General features: G+C 42.1%; 4 protein-coding genes across 4 annotated transcripts; 2 read left to right on the top strand and 2 right to left on the bottom strand.

Moving 5' to 3' along the window:
* Positions 1 to 315: 315 nt before the first annotated feature.
* LOC130693716 (endocuticle structural glycoprotein SgAbd-1-like) lies at positions 316 to 1315 on the top strand. The gene is made up of 3 exons (XM_057516911.2): positions 316 to 368; positions 436 to 773; positions 854 to 1315. Exons 1-3 carry the CDS (start codon positions 360 to 362, stop codon positions 1173 to 1175), a joined length of 669 nt encoding a protein of 222 aa, XP_057372894.1. The 5' UTR covers positions 316 to 359; the 3' UTR covers positions 1176 to 1315.
* A 7622-nt stretch (positions 1316 to 8937) lies between these two features.
* LOC130693761 (endocuticle structural glycoprotein SgAbd-1-like) lies at positions 8938 to 9842 on the bottom strand. Its single transcript, XM_057516966.1, has 3 exons — positions 9807 to 9842; positions 9448 to 9725; positions 8938 to 9364 (listed from the first exon to the last, which is right to left on the bottom strand). The coding sequence occupies exons 1-3, from the start codon at positions 9813 to 9815 to the stop codon at positions 9037 to 9039; spliced, it is 615 nt and encodes a 204-aa protein (XP_057372949.1). The 5' UTR covers positions 9816 to 9842; the 3' UTR covers positions 8938 to 9036.
* A 574-nt stretch (positions 9843 to 10416) lies between these two features.
* LOC130693743 (pupal cuticle protein Edg-78E-like) lies at positions 10417 to 11307 on the top strand. Its single transcript, XM_059497491.1, has 3 exons — positions 10417 to 10425; positions 10598 to 10815; positions 10896 to 11307. Exons 1-3 carry the CDS (start codon positions 10417 to 10419, stop codon positions 11215 to 11217), a joined length of 549 nt encoding a protein of 182 aa, XP_059353474.1. The 3' UTR covers positions 11218 to 11307.
* Positions 11308 to 19988: 8681 nt separating this feature from the next.
* LOC130691819 (endocuticle structural glycoprotein SgAbd-1-like) lies at positions 19989 to 20713 on the bottom strand (the record flags this gene model as incomplete). The annotated part of the gene is made up of 2 exons (XM_057514811.1): positions 19989 to 20415; positions 20499 to 20713. Coding segments are annotated over 2 exons (543 nt in total), but the record flags the coding sequence as incomplete, so codon positions are not given.
* Positions 20714 to 20718: the final 5 nt, after the last annotated feature.

Genomic DNA, 20718 nt, shown 5'->3' with positions numbered 1-20718 from the left:
CTTTAACTGAGTACCTTGCTACTCCAGCACAAACGTATGGTAGCGTGAATCACGAATAAGGACGACTGTATGTTCAATTCTATGAATACAAGTTTTAGATGACAATGTTGCTGAATTATTGGGACAAGCATATTATCTTTTGGTGCTATTTACCGAATGCAATCACTGCATTGCAATAGCCATGGCCTGGAATGTGAAGCATAGTTAACCACCAAAGGGCGATGCTCATCGCTTTCAGAACTAGGTCAAGAAAGGAAATGAAATAGAAAACGAACACAGCCAATATTTTTCTCCGCTATTTATGCCTGACTGAAAGTAATTGAAGCCATCAGTTGTTCAACTCCTCAACAGCAGTCAACATGAAACTTGTAAACGGCATTTTATTTTTGATTTTATCACTTAACAGTTTCATTGCTTATCAATTTCTTTTCGTAGATCATCATCGCCGCTTTCTTGGCCATCGCTGCCGCTGTTCCATCCAGCTACAAGCCGGAGTACAAAGCTCCAAGTTACTCTGCACCAAGCTACCCTGCACCAAAGTACCCAGCACCAGCCTACCCCGCACCAGCCTACCCCGCACCAGCCTACTCTGCACCAGCCTACTCCGCACCAGCCTACTCCGTACCAGCCTACTCCGCACCAGCCTACTCCGTACCAGCCTACTCCGCACCAGCCTACTCCGCACCAGCCTACAACAAGGATAACAAATACGCTGACATTACGATCACCAGCCAGTCCGATGTCCGCAACCTCGATGGCAGTAGCCAGTGGAGGTAAATTTATTTTTTATATTCATTAATTCAAGATTTAAAGATAATCACATTTTAAAATAAATAATTATTCCAACTCACAGCTATGCCCAGTCTGACTACACCACCCGTGAAGAGTCTCAGGTCCAGAAGAAGATGCAAGGAGTCACCTACGACTCTTACGGAAAAGAATCGTACGGTGAAGTCCTAGGAAATACCAACAAAGGATCTTCCTACTGGGTGTCTCCTGAGGGTGAGAAATTCACTTTGACCTGGACCGCTGATGATGCCGGATTCCAGCCCAAAGGTGACCATTTGCCTGTAGCCCCCGTTCACGAATACGAGCTCCCAGTTGCTCCCGTTCACGAATACGAACTCCCAGTTGCCCCTGCTCTCCCTTATTCGCGCACTGGACCTGGTTACTAAGTTGTACACTCTTTCCTCCGTGAAAATTGAAGGGCGTGAGCCATCCAAATGTAATTTATTGATGAGATATAAACGCAAAGTATGTTTTGATTTCCGTAAAAGGCAATGATCTGAGTAGTAGTAAAACAAATGTTTCCTTATACGAATGGAACTTCTTTATGTCGTAGCCAGGGCAGTTGTTACCTTCGTTACCACTGGTTTCTGCCATTGCCATTCGTCGAAAACAAAGCGACGAAGGTGACCGGTTTTACACCAATTACATCAACTAAGCTACTAATCACGTTTTCTCTGATAATATTGCCAACGTTGCAAGACCGGCACAATTACAGGAATTGAACGGTTTAGTTATGCGTGCTAGTCACGTGCCACCTAGTGACGACCGAGGAGAAGCTTCCCGACCTTACGGCGGGAGACGATTAGGCCATCCGACTTTCCTATTATGGCTTTTTTTTCGTATGTAATTAATTTCTAGCATGAAAAAAATCTATTTAAAAGACATTAAAAGAAGTAAAGAATAAAGTTCATTTATTAAAATTTTCAATTTTGTTCATTTTGTTTGCTAAATTTAACATGTGCCATAATGAACTGTAGATTTTTATCAGTGATAGTTAGATCATCTATTATACAGTATAAAAGACTTGATAAGACAATTTATGTTTGGTAACGGTGTTGGTTCGCTAGCGCCGTTACTGCGTGTATATAGTAGCCTTATTAATGATTATCTAATTCTAATTGCAGGTCTAGGAATGGCTGGAAAGAGTGACGCAAAGGTCGTGGCAGGTAAAATAACGATGGATTGTGACCGCGCCGGATGGTTCCATGGAAGGCAAACGCTATAAACTCTAAATGGAAATTAGGTGTCCACACGGTGGATTAAAACGGATGTGATGACCAATCCCACTCTTTTGGGTTAGTTAAGCTTCGCAAATATTTTTATTATATTTAAATCAATCACGCACATCAAAGCACGAATCAAAGCAACTTGATAGAATTACGTGTTGGAAATGGCAGGATATACGTAATTGATACAGCTGAATTATTTTGAATAAAAAATGCTTTTTCATACAAAAAAAAATGTTTACTAACAATAAAATGATTCATCGCTCACGCGGGGAATGTCCGTGGAATGGTGGGGTAGAGAGCCGGAAGTTAGAGTAGCGTTCGATTCCACAAGCAACGTCTATTCTAACCGTAGTTCACAAACCCGTTACCGATAAATTTTTGCATGGTCGTCGATAAAAACAAAACGCGTAAACCTGTGCAATATTTCGTAAAAATTAAAAGGCGTTTCCTACGTTGATTGAATTTATATTTACACCATGCGTTCAATGCTACAGATATAAATTATAGGACATGTTTTAAATATTCAATCGTGTGTCGGGAAATCTAGTAAATCCTATAACTCTTTCCGTTAAAGGCGGTGTGAACGGGAGCGACTGGCAGTTCGTATTCATGGACAGGAGCGACAGGCAGTAATCTCTTTTGGGCTGGAATCCAGCTACGCCAGCAGCCCAGGTCTAAGTGAACTTCTCGCCTTCAGGTGAAACCCATTAGGAGGAACCTTTGTTGGTGTTGCCTAGGGCTTCACCGTACGATTCTTTTCCATAAGAATTGTAGGTGACTCCTTCCATCTTCGTCTGGGCCTGAGACTCTTCGCTGATGGTGTATTCTGACTTGTATGTTGTCCGAAGGCTATAAGATATACAAAATTATTAAAATCCTGACTGAATACATTATGTAAATTCATGTACGGAATGCGCTGACATCTCTTGTATTATCGGTACAAAAAATACATGTTAATATGAATCAAAGGCAATCTAAAATCACGCGAGAAAAGAGTGGGCTTGTATGTCGTATCCGTATTAAATTTAATCTACATTTTATAATCGACGGGGACACCTATAGTTTCTTCCATTAGTAAAGTGTTTGATCCCAGTATCCTAGTTTAGTTTTGAATCGTTTCAATGGAACGAAAATACTTTATTTCGATTACAAAAACGAACGCAGTGATAAAAAGAACAAATGAAATTTATGCTTTGTTCATTCAGTTCCCTATTTATCTTAATAGTTTTCAAATTGAATAAATAATTACGTATATGTAATACATTTTAATAGTGGGACGTGTAGGGGTAATCGTGTGCCGAAAATAATAGAACGTTCGCAAATCCCGGCTACTAAAGGTTTCATTATTCTCTTCGATCTACTGCTAGGTGGCTTTTGCGCAGAAGATTCAATGAAATATTAGATTTTGCCGTTAGTTGAACTGTTCGCAGCAACAATATCTGGTGCAACAGCTACGATGGGAGTGGGAGCTGGTGCGGAGATGGGAGCAGGGAAGTCGAACTCGACGGAGATCTTAACCTGAACGGGAGTACGAGCTGCAACAACAACTGGTGCATGGGCAGGTGCCGAAATGCGACCAGGGAAGTTATGCTCCACCTTGACTGGGGCAGGTGCAGCGTCCTCCGTTTTATATACAGATTTTGATTCAAAAGAAGTGACGCACAGACCGAGAGCCACTGATAGAAAAGAGTGCGTACAAAACCCTGTTAGTGTGCGCAGTCACCTTTATGAAACGTGTGGCGCTACTAACGAGCGAAAGCCGGTGATGCATCAAAACATTGCATGGAATAAGGCAACACCTGTGTGAGGTGTGCGATCCAGCTCCGGGATGAAATGCGGCATACGAATACAGCCTGTGTAATATGAAATCTTTGCAATAGATACACGAACTCATTTGGTAGGTGGTTGTGCTACATACCGTCGAGCTCAACGTCCAAATATTATAATGACCACGTAAAACCTGGCTCAATGTTCTGGTCGACTTGGGTACTTGCGTGCGTTGCATTAACGCACGTGCTAGGGGCACAATGTTTCAGCTGCGCCATGGACGCATGAACCGTGTGTCACTTACTGGACTACGTCAAAAAATTACGTGTCGTAAAGTTCTTGTTCGTTCTATCCTTTCTCGATTATTTCTTTGTAATCAGTTGTTTACGAGGATAGGTCTCGAAATTGCAAAACATACATAAAAGTATAGGGTTTACTGGTTACCTGTCGGCTGATGCAGACTGGCACTCGTTTCTGCTACGGTGTTCTGTAAAGATGAAAACGTACTGGGATGGGAGAGATGGGGGGATTCTCAGGTATTCGTAAGAGACTGCCAAATGGGCGTGGTTGATTCCTTGTTGATTTAAGCGTCGGATATGAAATGCGGACACGTATTTTATGCAATTCTTATGAATCCTAATGGACACCTTGACCAACAATCAACGGACTTTGTTCTTCACTCTTAATGGTTACGGCAGCTCATCCAATTTTTACTTGTTTTGCGTACCAAAATTTGTATTGTTCTTTGCATCGTAAAAAATATTTTGAATTCATTCCAAGCTTTAAACAAAAAATATTTGCCTTCTGGCTGAAAATTGTAATGCATTGATCTAGGCATATGTGCGATCTGACTTTAATTGCTGTTTGGGCCATCATTGAAATGACAAAATATGGAACACGAAAACGAACAATTCTTGAAACACAGTCTTACGGAAATTACTTCCATTTAATAAAACATAAAACTTTAAAGCGCATTAAACTAACAGGGATACAGAAGTGTCCTGAACCGTTGCCAAATGTAAAGGCAGCCATTTCGTATCGCGCTAATAGATGGTGGGTGAGGGAAGCATCCACACAACTACTGTCTTCACATGCTTGGAACGCCGCAGTGTTCCATCAGTTTGCGGCATGCCTCTCTCACTCACCATGTAGTAGCACGACATAACGTCAGGACCCTAACGTCGACGTTAGGGTGCTGAAAAATCCCCGCCAGGCCTTGAAACTGTGGAAGCCACGTGATTGCTAATTCACGCTTCCTTTCTGTTTAGTTGTTAAGCGAATCAATGAATTTTTGACGGATCTCTTTCGATAGGATTGCTCGATATTGCTGAAGTCTACATGGTAATAAAAAAGTAGAAAGGTTAAACACTGTCGAATAGTTTGTCAGAAAGGGGATAATGTTGATTTGGGCCGAAATAGAAACAAGAATGGAGGTCTGGATGACTTGGCTGGGGAAACGATTCATTGAAATAAGTCATAGAAAAAAAAAAGGAAACGCGTAATCAAATTTATTTAAGGTCCGGTATCATCATGCTTAATACTAGTAGTATAAGGTTGACGAGGGAAGGAAGAATGGCGGAAATGGGTCTGTCATTTCTGCGACATTCAAAGGCACTGCAAGAAAACCATCACATCGATCGGTTGCAGACTTGCCGCGATCGCGATCAAAAATTGATCGCCGTTCCGATCTTTTGAAAAAGATCGGAGATCGGATCGGCGATCCCAAAAAATTGATCGCGATCCGATCGTTTTTAGCGATCAAACTTTTCGCCATCTAGCTGTAGATTTTCAGCCGCAGGGTTCTATTTCACTGCTATTTTTGCGAATGTCAATTGAAGGAAACTGTTTAGTGTTCACCCTCAATGGCCGCCAGTGACTGTCGCTGTAACAGCCAATGCTATTTTCGCGAAACAGTGTAAATTTTTACCGTTAGATGCTGCACAAAAATGATCGCTAAAAATGATCGGCAAAATTTGATCGCCGATCCGATCTTTCGCAGTTTGAACGGATCGCCCGATCCGATCAAACTAAAAAGATCGGATCGGAGATCGCGATCGGAAAATTGATCGGCGCGGCAAGTCTGATCGGTTGTACCGCGTTATTTCTTGCGTGTTACCAAATTGGCCACAATCACGTAGAATCTTGGCAGATGCAAGGACGACGTGACTGACGTTGCCAAGCGGTTCTCTTGACAACAACGTAATTAGTCAAACGAAAAGGGAAAAATGAAAGAGAAAAAATCTATTAGCGACAAAGCCACGTACATTTGAAAGGTCAAACACTGTCGAATAGTTTGTCAGAAAGGGGATAATTTTGATTTGGGCCGAAATAGAAACAAGAATGGAGGTCTGGATGCCTTGGCTGGGGAAACGATTCATTGAAATAAGTCATAGAAAAAAAAAAAGGAAACGCGTAATCAAATTTATTTAAGGTCCGGTATCGTCATGCTTAATACTAGTAGTATAAGGTTGACGAGGGAAGGAAGAATGGCGGAAATGGGTCTGTCATTTCTGCGACATTCAAAGGCACTCCATCACATCGATCGGTTGTACCGCGTTTTTTCTTGCGTGTTACCAAATTAGCCACAATCACGTAGAATCTTGGCAGATGCAAGGACGACGTGACTGACGTTGCCAAGCGGTTCTCTTGACAACAACGTAATTAGTCAAACGAAAAGGGAAAAATGAAAGAGAAAAAATCCATTAGCGACAAAGCCACGTACATTTGTATATTATCATTTCGAACCACTTGGTTCCGAAATGAATTTTTTTTTGTTTGACCCTGCATAACACGTTCGTTACCTCATCAAAGATGTTAGTAGGCCTACTCGGAATTATATTCCTTTTTTCCATCACATTGGACACCTGCGTTAGCCTTCGCCACTACTTAAAAAAAAGAACGCAATTGAATTGTGCACAACGATGAAAGAAACTCCGTGTTGATTTTTTAAGATTATGTTTAGGAAAGAATATGAGGTCAAAATGCCAAAGCGATGGCGAAAACGTGCCAACGCCAATTGCACGAACAAAGTCAACTTGAAATGATTAAGTCGACTGAGGCTTTCGTTGAAAACCATTTGGCGATAGACTGAGAGAAGCTGCGCTCATAGCAGACGTTCAATATCAGAAAAGAGACTGTGTTATATTAACATTTGCCGATGCAAACGTCTACTTACGCAATACCATGCAAAACATACAAATGTCCGACTGTTTTCAGTTACCTACGAAGCTCGTTCGGAAAAAGTCGTGAGCTTTCACAGTAGAACGGCGCTTCTCTTTTCCCAGGCCTGAGCCGTTCATCTCGTTCCATTCAAACCTTTTTAACGAACTACTCGTCCTGCAAAAGAACATCTTCTATGCTTCCCTAATTCTTCTCGATTGGTCGACTTTATGAGGCGGGGACTGTTTCTTGGCGGCCAACTCGTCATCTACTCTCTGCTGATGGTCGCCAACGAGAGTAACAGAATCGAAATACAAGAAAAAAATCAACACAACCATGTCCGTCTCCGTAAATATAGTTGTGTCTAATTTCGTGCACGTCATCTGCCATCACTGTCTCGGCTGTTCGTCGACCAGGACAGCACCGGCGGCTGTCATCATGACCACGGATCGGCACCTTCATTCAGTACTCCAGAGAATGGATCCACCTTTAAAAGCCATCACGGCGCCCCAACTCTTCTACGTTGCACCGTTCAAGAGCTCCTTCGCCGAGCAATGAGTTTTCAGTTATTTTCTGAGTATCACCAGTCATCAAAGCATGAAGGGTTAAACGAAACAAGTCGTCGACGTTTGAAGTTTCATTGTTTTGTGTACGCTTTTACTTAAGAATAACATCCTCTTTTCCAAAACTATCACTCGTGCCCACGTTTGAAGTTAGATCAAATGAACTAGAACATCCAATTCCCTAAAACATTAAAATTGCATTATAAAATGAAATCAACGAGTAAATTAAGAATATTTACTGTCAAACCTAAGCTTCATATCCGATTTTAGGGCAGCTCAGCTCTGCTCTAAACATGAATAAAAAAGCACGAACAAAAAATCAACTGAATAATATTCGAAAGAAGGTCACCCGATTGCTTTTTTACTTCACCTAGATATAGGAATAAAATCTCTCCATTATTACGAGCTACTTGCTACATTTGAAACGCGATACCTAACTCAAGACGTGCTGTGTATGGATTAAGAATGTACGGTACTCATAACCGAAACACCACGAATTTCCTGCATCATATGACGACATGTTCAAATCATCACATGATTATTTAAATATACAATTTGACGGACGGAGTTTATTTTTTGTTGAAACGAATTTTTTTTTTATATTGACAATGTTTTTATGGCAATCATTTTATATTACAAATTAACAAATATTAACTGTCGTGACCGAGGAGAAGCTTCCCGGTCTTACGGCGGGAGACAATCCAATCCCGACCCGTAATTAGACCATCCGACTTTTCTATTATGGCTTTTTTTCGCATGTAATTAATTTCTAGCATGAAAAAAAATCTTTTTAAAAGACATTAAAAGAAGTAAAAACTAAAGTTCATTTATTAAAATTTTTAATTTTGTTCATTTTGTTTGCTAAATTTAACATGTGCCATAATGAACTGTAGCCTTTTATCAGTGATAGTTAGATCATCTATTTTACAGTATAAAAGACTTGATAAGACAATTTATGTTTGGTAACGGTGTTGGTTCGCTAGCGCCGTTACTGCGTATATGTGCGTTACTAATGAATGTTTATCTAATTGCAGGTCTGGGAATGGCTGAAAAGAGTGACGCAAAGGTCGCGGCAGTTTGAACAACGATGGATTGTGACCACACTAGCTGATTACATGGAAGGGAAACGCCATAAACTCTAAATGGAAATTAGGTGTCCACATGAATTATAAACGGTGGATTAATGCGGATATGGAGACCAAACCCACTCTTTTTCTTACGTTACTGGTAAGTTGAACATAAATGTTTTTTTATGGTTGTTTTAATAATTTTATAGTTGTCGCTAAAAGAAAGTTCACCGAGCCGAAAGAATTAGAGTAGTGTGCGATTCCATAAACGACGTGCACAAGCTCGTTACGACAAATATTTGCATGGCCATCTATAGAAACAAACGTGTAAAGCTGTGCAATACTTTGTAGAAATAAAAGGCGTTTTCTTGCGTTGATTGCATTGATATTTACACCAAGCGTTCGATATACAGACATAAATTATAGGACATGTTTTTAATATTCAATCGCGTGTCGGGAAATCTAGTAGATCTTGTAACCCTTTCCATTGAAGGGGATGTGAACGGGAGCAACTGGGAGCTCATATTCATGGACGGGAGCGACTGGGAGTTCGTATTCGTGGACGGGAGCGACGGGCAAGTGATCTCCTTTGGGTTGGAAACCAGCCTCATCGGCAGCCCAGGTCAAAGTGAACTTGTCGCCTTCGGGGGAGATCCAGTAGGAAGATCCCTTGTTGGTGTTGCCGAAGACTTCACCGTACGATTCTTTCCCGTAAGAATCGTAGATGACTCCTTGTATCTTCTTCTGTACCTGAGATTCTTCGCGGGTGGTGTAGTCTGACTGGGCATAGCTGTGGATTGAAATGATTGAATTTTTCGAATGAGTTTCTTTAATTCTTAAATTAATGAGCATAAAGTATGAAATTTGATTAACCTCCACTGGCTGCTGCCATCGATGTTGCGCTCATCGGATTGGCTGGTGATGGTGATGTCGGCGTATTTGTTATCCTTGTTGTAGCTGGGAGTAGGGTAGGCTGGTGCTGGGTAGGCTGGTGCTGGGTAGGCTGGTGCTGGGTAGGCTGGTGTGGAGTAGGCTGGTGCAGGGTACTTTGGTGCAGGGTAGCTTGGCGCAGGATAGCTGGGAGCTTTGTATTCCGGCTTGTAGCTGGATGGAACAGCGGCAGCCACAGCCAAGAAAGTGGCGACGAAGAACTGGCGGCAAAGTATCGTCGTTAATTAAAACTCATAAATATTTTATTGTAATCGGAAATAATGAAGAATTAATTGCCTTACAAGTTTCATGTTGGACTAGGTTGATTTGATGAACAATTGATGCATATGGTTCTCCATTTCTGGTCTTATATAGTCAAGTGAATGTTAAATTACATTCGATTGACCTAGTTGTTCTGGCAGCCAGATTTCATTCAAGCAACTAGACTTGGGCGTTGTTCAAGAATAGAGCACTCTCACTTTTCACATCAGCCACATTACAGAATTGTTTTAGAAAAACCAACTTGTAGTTAGGGATAACAACTTCTGAGCATCTTTAGCTGAGTACCTTGCTACTCCAGCACAAACGTATGGTAGCGTGAATCACGAATAAGGACGACTGTATGTTCAATTCTATGAATACAAGTTTTAGATGACAATGTTGCTGAATTATTGGGACAAGCATATTATCTTTTGGTGCTATTTACCGAATGCAATCACTGCATTGCAATAGCCATGGCCTGGAATGTGAAGCATAGTTAACCACCAAAGGGCGATGCTCATCGCTTTCAGAACTAGGTCAAGAAAGGAAATGAAATAGAAAACGAACACAGCCAATATTTTTCTCCGCTATTTATGCCTGACTGAAAGTAATTGAAGCCATCAGTTGTTCAACTCCTCAACAGCAGTCAACATGAAACTTGTAAACGGCATTTTATTTTTGATTTTATCACTTAACAGTTTCATTGCTTATCAATTTCTTTTCGTAGATCATCATCGCCGCTTTCTTGGCCATCGCTGCCGCTGTTCCATCCAGCTACAAGCCGGAGTACAAAGCTCCAAGCTACTCTGCACCAAGCTACCCTGCACCAAAGTACCCAGCACCAGCCTACCCCGCTCCAGCCTACTCTGCCCCAGCCTACTCTGTTCCAGCCTACTCCGCTCCAGCCTACTCCGCACCTGCCTACTCCGCACCAGCCTACTCCGCACCTGCCTACTCCGCACCAGCCTACAACAAGGATAACAAATACGCTGACATTACGATCACCAGCCAATCTGATGAGCGCAACCTCGATGGCAGCAGCCAGTGGAGGTAAGTTTATTTTTTATATTCATTAATTCAAGATTTAAAGATAATCACATTTTAAAATAAATAATTATTCCAACTCACAGCTATGCCCAGTCTGACTACACCACCCGTGAAGAGTCTCAGGTCCAGAAGAAGATGCAAGGAGTCACCTACGACTCTTACGGAAAAGAATCGTACGGTGAAGTCCTAGGAAATACCAACAAAGGATCTTCCTACTGGGTGTCTCCTGAGGGTGAGAAATTCACTTTGACCTGGACCGCTGATGATGCCGGATTCCAGCCCAAAGGTGACCATTTGCCTGTAGCCCCCGTTCACGAATACGAGCTCCCAGTTGCTCCCGTTCACGAATACGAACTCCCAGTTGCCCCTGCTCTCCCTTATTCGCGCACTGGACCTGGTTACTAAGTTGTACACTCTTTCCTCCGTGAAAATTGAAGGGCGTGAGCCATCCAAATGTAATTTATTGATGAGATATAAACGCAAAGTATGTTTTGATTTCCGTAAAAGGCAATGATCTGAGTAGTAGTAAAACAAATGTTTCCTTATACGAATGGAACTTCTTTATGTCGTAGCCAGGGCAGTTGTTACCTTCGTTACCACTGGTTTCTGCCATTGCCATTCGTCGAAAACAAAGCGACGAAGGTGACCGGTTTTACACCAATTACATCAACTAAGCTACTAATCACGTTTTCTCTGATAATATTGCCAACGTTGCAAGACCGGCACAATTACAGGAATTGAACGGTTTAGTTATGCGTGCTAGTCACGTGCCACCTAGTGACGACCGAGGAGAAGCTTCCCGACCTTACGGCGGGAGACGATCCAATCCCGACCCGTAATTAGGCCATCCGACTTTCCTATTATGGCTTTTTTTTCGTATGTAATTAATTTCTAGCATGAAAAAAATCTATTTAAAAGACTTTAAAAGAAGTAAAGAATAGAGTTCATTTATTAAAATTTTCAATTTTGTTCATTTTGTTTGCTAAATTTAACATGTGCCATAATGAACTGTAGATTTTTATCAGTGATAGTTAGATCATCTATTATACAGTATAAAAGACTTGATAAGACAATTTATGTTTGGTAACGGTGTTGGTTCGCTAGCGCCGTTACTGCGTGTATATAGTAGCCTTATTAATGATTATCTAATTCTAATTGCAGGTCTAGGAATGGCTGGAAAGAGTGACGCAAAGGTCGTGGCAGGTAAAATAACGATGGATTGTGACCGCGCCGGATGGTTCCATGGAAGGCAAACGCTATAAACTCTAAATGGAAATTAGGTGTCCACACGGTGGATTAAAACGGATGTGATGACCAATCCCACTCTTTTGGGTTAGTTAAGCTTCGCAAATATTTTTATTATATTTAAATCAATCACGCACATCAAAGCACGAATCAAAGCAACTTGATAGAATTACGTGTTGGAAATGGCAGGATATACGTAATTGATACAGCTGAATTATTTTGAATAAAAAATGCTTTTTCATACAAAAAAAAATGTTTACTAACAATAAAATGATTCATCGCTCACGCGGGGAATGTCCGTGGAATGGTGGGGTAGAGAGCCGGAAGTTAGAGTAGCGTTCGATTCCACAAGCAACGTCTATTCTAACCGTAGTTCACAAACCCGTTACCGATAAATTTTTGCATGGTCGTCGATAAAAACAAAACGCGTAAACCTGTGCAATATTTCGTAAAAATTAAAGGCGTTTCCTACGTTGATTGAATTTATATTTACACCATGCGTTCAATGTTACAGATATAAATTATAGGACATGTTTTAAATATTCAATCGTGTGTCGGGAAATCTAGTAAATCCTATAACTCTTTCCGTTAAAGGCGGTGTGAACGGGAGCGACTGGCAGTTCGTATTCATGGACAGGAGCGACAGGCAGTAATCTCTTTTGGGCTGGAATCCAGCTACGCCAGCAGCCCAGGTCTAAGTGAACTTCTCGCCTTCAGGTGAAACCCATTAGGAGGAACCTTTGTTGGTGTTGCCTAGGGCTTCACCGTACGATTCTTTTCCATAAGAATTGTAGGTGACTCCTTCCATCTTCGTCTGGGCCTGAGACTCTTCGCTGATGGTGTATTCTGACTTGTATGTTGTCCGAAGGCTATAAGATATACAAAATTATTAAAATCCTGACTGAATACATTATGTAAATTCATGTACGGAATGCGCTGACATCTCTTGTATTATCGGTACAAAAAATACATGTTAATATGAATCAAAGGCAATCTAAAATCACGCGAGAAAAGAGTGGGCTTGTATGTCGTATCCGTATTAAATTTAATCTACATTTTATAATCGACGGGGACACCTATAGTTTCTTCCATTAGTAAAGTGTTTGATCCCAGTATCCTAGTTTAGTTTTGAATCGTTTCAATGGAACGAAAATACTTTATTTCGATTACAAAAACGAACGCAGTGATAAAAAGAACAAATGAAATTTATGCTTTGTTCATTCAGTTCCCTATTTATCTTAATAGTTTTCAAATTGAATAAATAATTACGTATATGTAATACATTTTAATAGTGGGACGTGTAGGGGTAATCGTGTGCCGAAAATAATAGAACGTTCGCAAATCCCGGCTACTAAGGGTTTCATTATTCTCTTCGATCTACTGCTAGGTGGCTTTTGCGCAGAAGATTCAATGAAATATTAGATTTTGCCGTTAGTTGAACTGTTCGCAGCAACAATATCTGATGCAACAGCTACGATGGGAGTGGGAGCTGGTGCGGAGATGGGAGCAGGGAAGTCGAACTCGACGGAGATCTTAACCTGAACGGGAGTACGAGCTGCAACAACAACTGGTGCATGGGCAGGTGCCGAAATGCGACCAGGGAAGTTATGCTCCACCTTGACTGGGGCAGGTGCAGCGTAAACAACTGGAGCGGGAGCAGGAGCAGAAATTCGAGCAGGGAAGTCGTCCGATCTTGACTTGAGCAACTGGGCAGGTGCAGGAGCAGCAGCGTCCTCCGTTTTATATACAGATTTTGATTCAAAAGAAGTGACGCACAGACCGAGAGCCTTTTTGTAGCTGATAAAAATATAATGCTGAAAAAGAGTGCGTACACGCTGCGTACTAATTTCTGTTAGTGTGCGCAGTCACCTTTATGAAACGTGTGGCGCTACTAACGAGCGAAAGCCGGTGATGCATCAAAACATTGCATGGAATAAGGCAACACCTGTGTGAGGTGTGCGATCCAAACTCCAATAGAGGATGAAATGCGTGATGGATACATACGAATACAAAGTTCGATTTCACGGTGTGTGACGCTGGATTCTGTTTTTCCTACTGACTGTCCTCCGTTTTATATACAGATTTTGATTCAAAAGAAGTGACGCACAGACCGAGAGCCACTGATAGAAAAGAGTGCGTACAAAGCCATGTTAGTGTGTGCAGTCACCTTTATGAAACGTGTAGCGCTACTAACGAGCGAAAGCCGGTGATGCATCAAAACATTGCATGGAATAAGGCAACACCTGTGTGAGGTGTGCGATCCAGCTCCGGGATGAATTGCGGCATACGAATACAGCCTGTGTAATATGAAATCTTTGCAATAGATACACGAACTCATTTGGTAGGTGGTTGTGCTACATACCGTCGAGCTCAACGTCCAAATATTATAATGACCACGTAAAACCTGGCTCAATGTTCTGGTCGACTTGGGTACTTGCGTGCGTTGCATTAACGCACGTGCTAGGGGCACAATGTTTCAGCTGCGCCATGGACGCATGAACCTGTTGCGGAAAAGACGTTGAACGAAACACAAAACAACGAACACTTTTAAATTCCTGTATTTTAGGCCTTGCCTAACGACGTTCGTTTCGCAAAACGTCTCGTCACACTCTGCTAACTCGTCACATTTCGACTCCAAAACCAGGGGGTAAAACAGGGGGTTAGGAATACATGGATGCCAACTAGCCCACCAAAACGCTCCAGGGCTAAACGTTAGCATTTCGTCATTTCGCAACATTCGGCCCTTCCTGACAAAAAAAAAGATCTCCTGATCTAACAATAAACAGAGGAATTTGGGGAAAAGAAGAAAAACAAGTATTGCATAGGCTACATGTCAACCATATTAAATTAAACTTGGTCGTATGAGTTTTAAAATTCGAACACAAACTGGGAGAGAACACAAAACTAACAGATACATCGAATTTAATCGGGCGAACGAGTATACTAAGAGATATCAAAAATTAGCGACGGAATCCGGCAACAAATCGGTTTGGTTGACGAGACAGTCTTCCTGATCTTGTGGTGACTGAAGACGTTCTAACTGGAACGTTCTCTTCGTCCTCTTCGTCGTTGGCCGTCGAGTCCGTTCCCAGGTCGTCTTCGTTTCCGATTCTGTCGACGTCCGAGGCGTCTTCTGCAGATTCCGGCTGTTCACTACGGCCAGGACAATCTTCGTCAGTCTCTTCGTCCGGTAGCCAATCTACTTCACGTCGCGGGAAGTAACGTCGTAATTGAGAAACGTGGACGTTAAAGCGGCGCCAGATCCTTTTCTTCTATGGGCAGGAAGGTCTTCTACCTTGTAGCAAGAGCAGATTTGATAGGGTCCGACGAATTTGGCCAAAAACTTCTTTGTCCTTCCACTACACCGGGGCTTACGTTCCACGAGCACTAAGTCACCCAGTTCGAAAAGAGGGCTGGGTTTCCTGCGGCTGTCGTAGGTGTGTTGGCTCTTCCGTTGTCTCTTGAAGGTTAGGTGACGCGCGCATTTTCTCCATTTTGTAACCTTCTTTCGGCGTTCTTCGTGAGTTTCGGAATCGTTGGGTGGCCATGGAAAGTTGGCTTCGTGTGGGAGAACCGCTGACCGTCCGTATACCAGTTCGAAGGGAGTAATTTGCGTTGTTGACTGTTTCGCGGTATTGATGGAGAACGCCGCTTCCTGTAGCCCCTTGTCCCAGTCGTCATGTTCGAAGTTCACGAATGCTGCTAGCGTAGCGGTTAGGGTTCTGTTTGCCTTTTCCACCAATCCATTGGTTTCGGGATGTTCGGCTGAAGCTAAAATGTGATGCACTCGCCATTCGTGCAAGAAGTCTGCGAAGGCCGCCGAAGAGAAAGCGGGACCTCTATCGCTGATGAACCTTCGTGGAGGTCCGTGCTGGAGGAAAACGTTGTTTTTTAGAAAAGTTGCCGCTTCGGTGCCGGTGTCTTTCACTGCTTTTACTTCGATCCATCGGGTCAAGTAGTCGATACACACTATCACATGGTAGTTCCCATTTGCTGTCTTCTGAAAGGGACCTAGATGGTCTGCTGCTACCATTTCGAACACTTCTTTAGGTGGAGGAATAGGACATAGTTTTCCGACTGGATATCCTACCCGAGATTTTAAAGGTTGACAGAACTCACAGGTACTCACATATGCCTCTACGCTTTTCTTCATGTTCTTCCACCAGTATCGTTGGGATAGTTTAGCCAAGGTTTTCTCTATACCGTGGTGGCCGCCGATTGGTGTATCGTGACATGCAAACAGAAGATCCCGACGGATGATTGAAGGCACCAATAGGAGACGTTGGCAACCTGGCTTGACATTCTTCTTGTACAGTACTCCTTCGTACAAAACGAAACCGTTATTTTCCTTTGGGGGGCCGTATTTGTCACCGTACCCCTGAAGGCAGAGAACAAACTTCCTTATGTCTCGGTCGGCGTGTTGTAGGAGAGCCAGTTGTCGAGGGGAGTATTCTGCCACTTGGACTCCGCATAATATTCGGTCGGCCGGATCGGTTAGTTCTTCGACGCCAACGGGGGGTCTAGGCATATGTGCGATCTGACTTTAATTGCTGTTTGGGCCATCATTGAAATGACAAAATATGGAACACGAAAACGAACAATTCTTGAAACACAGTCTTACGGAAATTACTTCCATTTAATAAAACATAAAACTTTAAAGCGCATTAAACTAACAGGGATACAGAAGTGTCCTGAACCGTTGTCAAATGTAAAGGCAGCCATTTCGTATCGCGCTAATAGATGGTGAGTGAGGGAAGCATCCACACAACTACTGTCTTCACATGCTTGGAACGCCGCAGTGTTCCATCAGTTTGCGGCATGCTTCTCTCACTCACCATGTAGTAGCACGACATAACGTCAGGACCCTAACGTCGACGTTAGGGTGCTGAAAAATCCCCGCCAGGCCTTGAAACTGTGGAAGCTACGTGATTGCTAATTCACGCTTCCTTTCTGTTTAGTTGTTAAGCGAATCAATGAATTTTTGACGGATCTCTTTCGATAGGATTGCTCGATATTGCTGAAGTCTACATGGTAATAAAAAAGTAGAAAGGTCAAACACTGTCGAATAGTTTGTCAGAAAGGGGATAATTTTGATTTGGGCCGAAATAGAAACAAGAATGGAGGTCTGGATGCCTTGGCTGGGGAAACGATTCATTGAAATAAATAAGTAAAAAAAAAGGAAACGCGTAATCAAATTTATTTAAGGTCCGGTATCGTCATGCTTAATACTAGTAGTATAAGGTTGACGAGGGAAGGAAGAATGGCGGAAATGGGTCTGTCATTTCTGCGACATTCAAAGGCACTAGAAGAAAACCATCACATCGATCGGTTGTACCGCGTTTTTTCTTGCGTGTTACCAAATTAGCCACAATCACGTAGAATCTTGGCAGATGCAAGGACGACGTGACTGACGTTGCCAAGCGGTTCTCTTGACAACAACGTAATTAGTCAAACGAAAAGGGAAAAATGAAAGAGAAAAAATCCATTAGCGACAAAGCCACGTACATTTGTATATTATCATTTCGAACCACTTGGTTCCGAAATGAATTTTTTTTTTGACCCTGCATAACACGTTCGTTACCTCATCAAAGATGTTAGTAGGCCTACTCGGAATTATATTCCTTTTTTCCATCACATTGGACACCTGCGTTAGCCTTCGCCACTACTTAAAAAAAGAACGCAATTGAATTGTGCACAACGATGAAAGAAACTCCGTGTTGATTTTTTAAGATTATGTTTAGGAAAGAATATGAGGTCAAAATGCCAAAGCGATGGCGAAAACGTGCCAACGCCAATTGCACGAACAAAGTCAACTTGAAATGATTAAGTCGACTGAGGCTTTCGTTGAAAACCATTTGGCGATAGACTGAGAGAAGCTGCGCTCATAGCAGACGTTCAATATCAGAAAAGAGACTGTGTTATATTAACATTTGCCGATGCAAACGTCTACTTACGCAATACCATGCAAAACATACAAATGTCCGACTGTTTTCAGTTACCTACGAAGCTCGTTCGGAAAAAGTCGTGAGCTTTCACAGTAGAACGGCGCTTCTCTTTTCCCAGGCCTGAGCCGTTCATCTCGTTCCATTCAAACCTTTTTAACGAACTACTCGTCCTGCAAAAGAACATCTTCTATGCTTCCCTAATTCTTCTCGATTGGTCGACTTTATGAGGCGGGGACTGTTTCTTGGCGGCCAACTCGTCATCTACTCTCTGCTGATGGTCGCCAACGAGAGTAACAGAATCGAAATACAAGAAAAAAATCAACACAACCATGTCCGTCTCCGTAAATATAGTTGTGTCTAATTTCGTGCACGTCATCTGCCATCACTGTCTCGGCTGTTCGTCGACCAGGACAGCACCGGCGGCTGTCATCATGACCACGGATCGGCACCTTCATTCAGTACTCCAGAGAATGGATCCACCTTTAAAAGCCATCACGGCGCCCCAACTCTTCTACGTTGCACCGTTCAAGAGCTCCTTCGCCGAGCAATGAGTTTTCAGTTTTTTTCTGAGTATCACCAGTCATCAAAGCATGAAGGGTTAAACGAAACAAGTCGTCGACGTTTGAAGTTTCATTGTTTTGTGTACGCTTTTACTTAAGAATAACATCCTCTTTTCCAAAACTATCACTCGTGCCCACGTTTGAAGTTAGATCAAATGAACTAGAACATCCAATTCCCTAAAACATTAAAATTGCATTATAAAATGAAATCAACGAGTAAATTAAGAATATTTACTGTCAAACCTAAGCTTCATATCCGATTTTAGGGCAGCTCAGCTCTGCTCTAAACATGAATAAAAAAGCACGAACAAAAAATCAACTGAATAATATTCGAAAGAAGGTCACCCGATTGCTTTTTTACTTCACCTAGATATAGGAATAAAATCTCTCCATTATTACGAGCTACTTGCTACATTTGAAACGCGATACCTAACTCAAGACGTGCTGTGTATGGATTAAGAATGTACGGTACTCATAACCGAAACACCACGAATTTCCTGCATCATATGACGACATGTTCAAATCATTACATGATTATTTAAATATACAATTTGACGGACGGAGTTTATTTTTTGTTGAAACGAATTTTTTTTTTATATTGACAATGTTTTTATGGCAATCATTTTATATTACAAATTAACAAATATTAACTGTCGTGACCGAGGAGAAGCTTCCCGGTCTTACGGCGGGAGACAATCCAATCCCGACCCGTAATTAGACCATCCGACTTTTCTATTATGGCTTTTTTTCGCATGTAATTAATTTCTAGCATGAAAAAAAATCTTTTTAAAAGACATTAAAAGAAGTAAAAACTAAAGTTCATTTATTAAAATTTTTAATTTTGTTCATTTTGTTTGCTAAATTTAACATGTGCCATAATGAACTGTAGCCTTTTATCAGTGATAGTTAGATCATCTATTTTACAGTATAAAAGACTTGATAAGACAATTTATGTTTGGTAACGGTGTTGGTTCGCTAGCGCCGTTACTGCGTATATGTGCGTTACTAATGAATGTTTATCTAATTGCAGGTCTGGGAATGGCTGAAAAGAGTGACGCAAAGGTCGCGGCGGTTTGAACAACGATGGATTGTGACCACACTAGCTGATTACATGGAAGGGAAACGCCATAAACTCTAAATGGAAATTAGGTGTCCACATGAATTATAAACGGTGGATTAATGCGGATATGGAGACCAAACCCACTCTTTTTCTTACGTTACTGGTAAGTTGAACATAAATGTTTTTTTATGGTTGTTTTAATAATTTTATAGTTGTCGCTAAAAGAAAGTTCACCGAGCCGAAAGAATTAGAGTAGTGTGCGATTCCATAAACGACGTGCACAAGCTCGTTACGACAAATATTTGCATGGCCATCTATAGAAACAAACGTGTAAAGCTGTGCAATACTTTGTAGAAATAAAAGGCGTTTTCTTGCGTTGATTGCATTGATATTTACACCAAGCGTTCGATATACAGACATAAATTATAGGACATGTTTTTAATATTCAATCGCGTGTCGGGAAATCTAGTAGATCTTGTAACCCTTTCCATTGAAGGGGATGTGAACGGGAGCAACTGGGAGCTCATATTCATGGACGGGAGCGACTGGGAGTTCGTATTCGTGGACGGGAGCGACGGGCAAGTGATCTCCTTTGGGTTGGAAACCAGCCTCATCGGCAGCCCAGGTCAAAGTGAACTTGTCGCCTTCGGGGGAGATCCAGTAGGAAGATCCCTTGTTGGTGTTGCCGAAGACTTCACCGTACGATTCTTTCCCGTAAGAATCGTAGATGACTCCTTGTATCTTCTTCTGTACCTGAGATTCTTCGCGGGTGGTGTAGTCTGACTGGGCATAGCTGTGGATTGAAATGATTGAATTTTTCGAATGAGTTTCTTTAATTCTTAAATTAATGAGCATAAAGTATGAAATTTGATTAACCTCCACTGGCTGCTGCCATCGATGTTGCGCTCATCGGATTGGCTTGTGATGGTGATGTCGGCGTATTTGTTATCCTTGTTGTAGCTGGGAGTAGGGTAGGCTGGTGCTGGGTAGGCTGGTGCTGGGTAGGCTGGTGCTGGGTAGGCTGGTGTGGAGTAGGCTGGTGCAGGGTACTTTGGTGCAGGGTAGCTTGGCGCAGGATAGCTGGGAGCTTTGTATT

The sequence above is a fragment of the Daphnia carinata genome, chromosome 1 (assembly GCF_022539665.2).
Source record: "Daphnia carinata strain CSIRO-1 chromosome 1, CSIRO_AGI_Dcar_HiC_V3, whole genome shotgun sequence".
Lineage (NCBI taxonomy): Eukaryota > Metazoa > Arthropoda > Branchiopoda > Diplostraca > Daphniidae > Daphnia > Daphnia carinata.
Note: the sequence above shows the minus strand (reverse complement) of the source record. Positions and strands in the feature narration are given on the sequence as shown.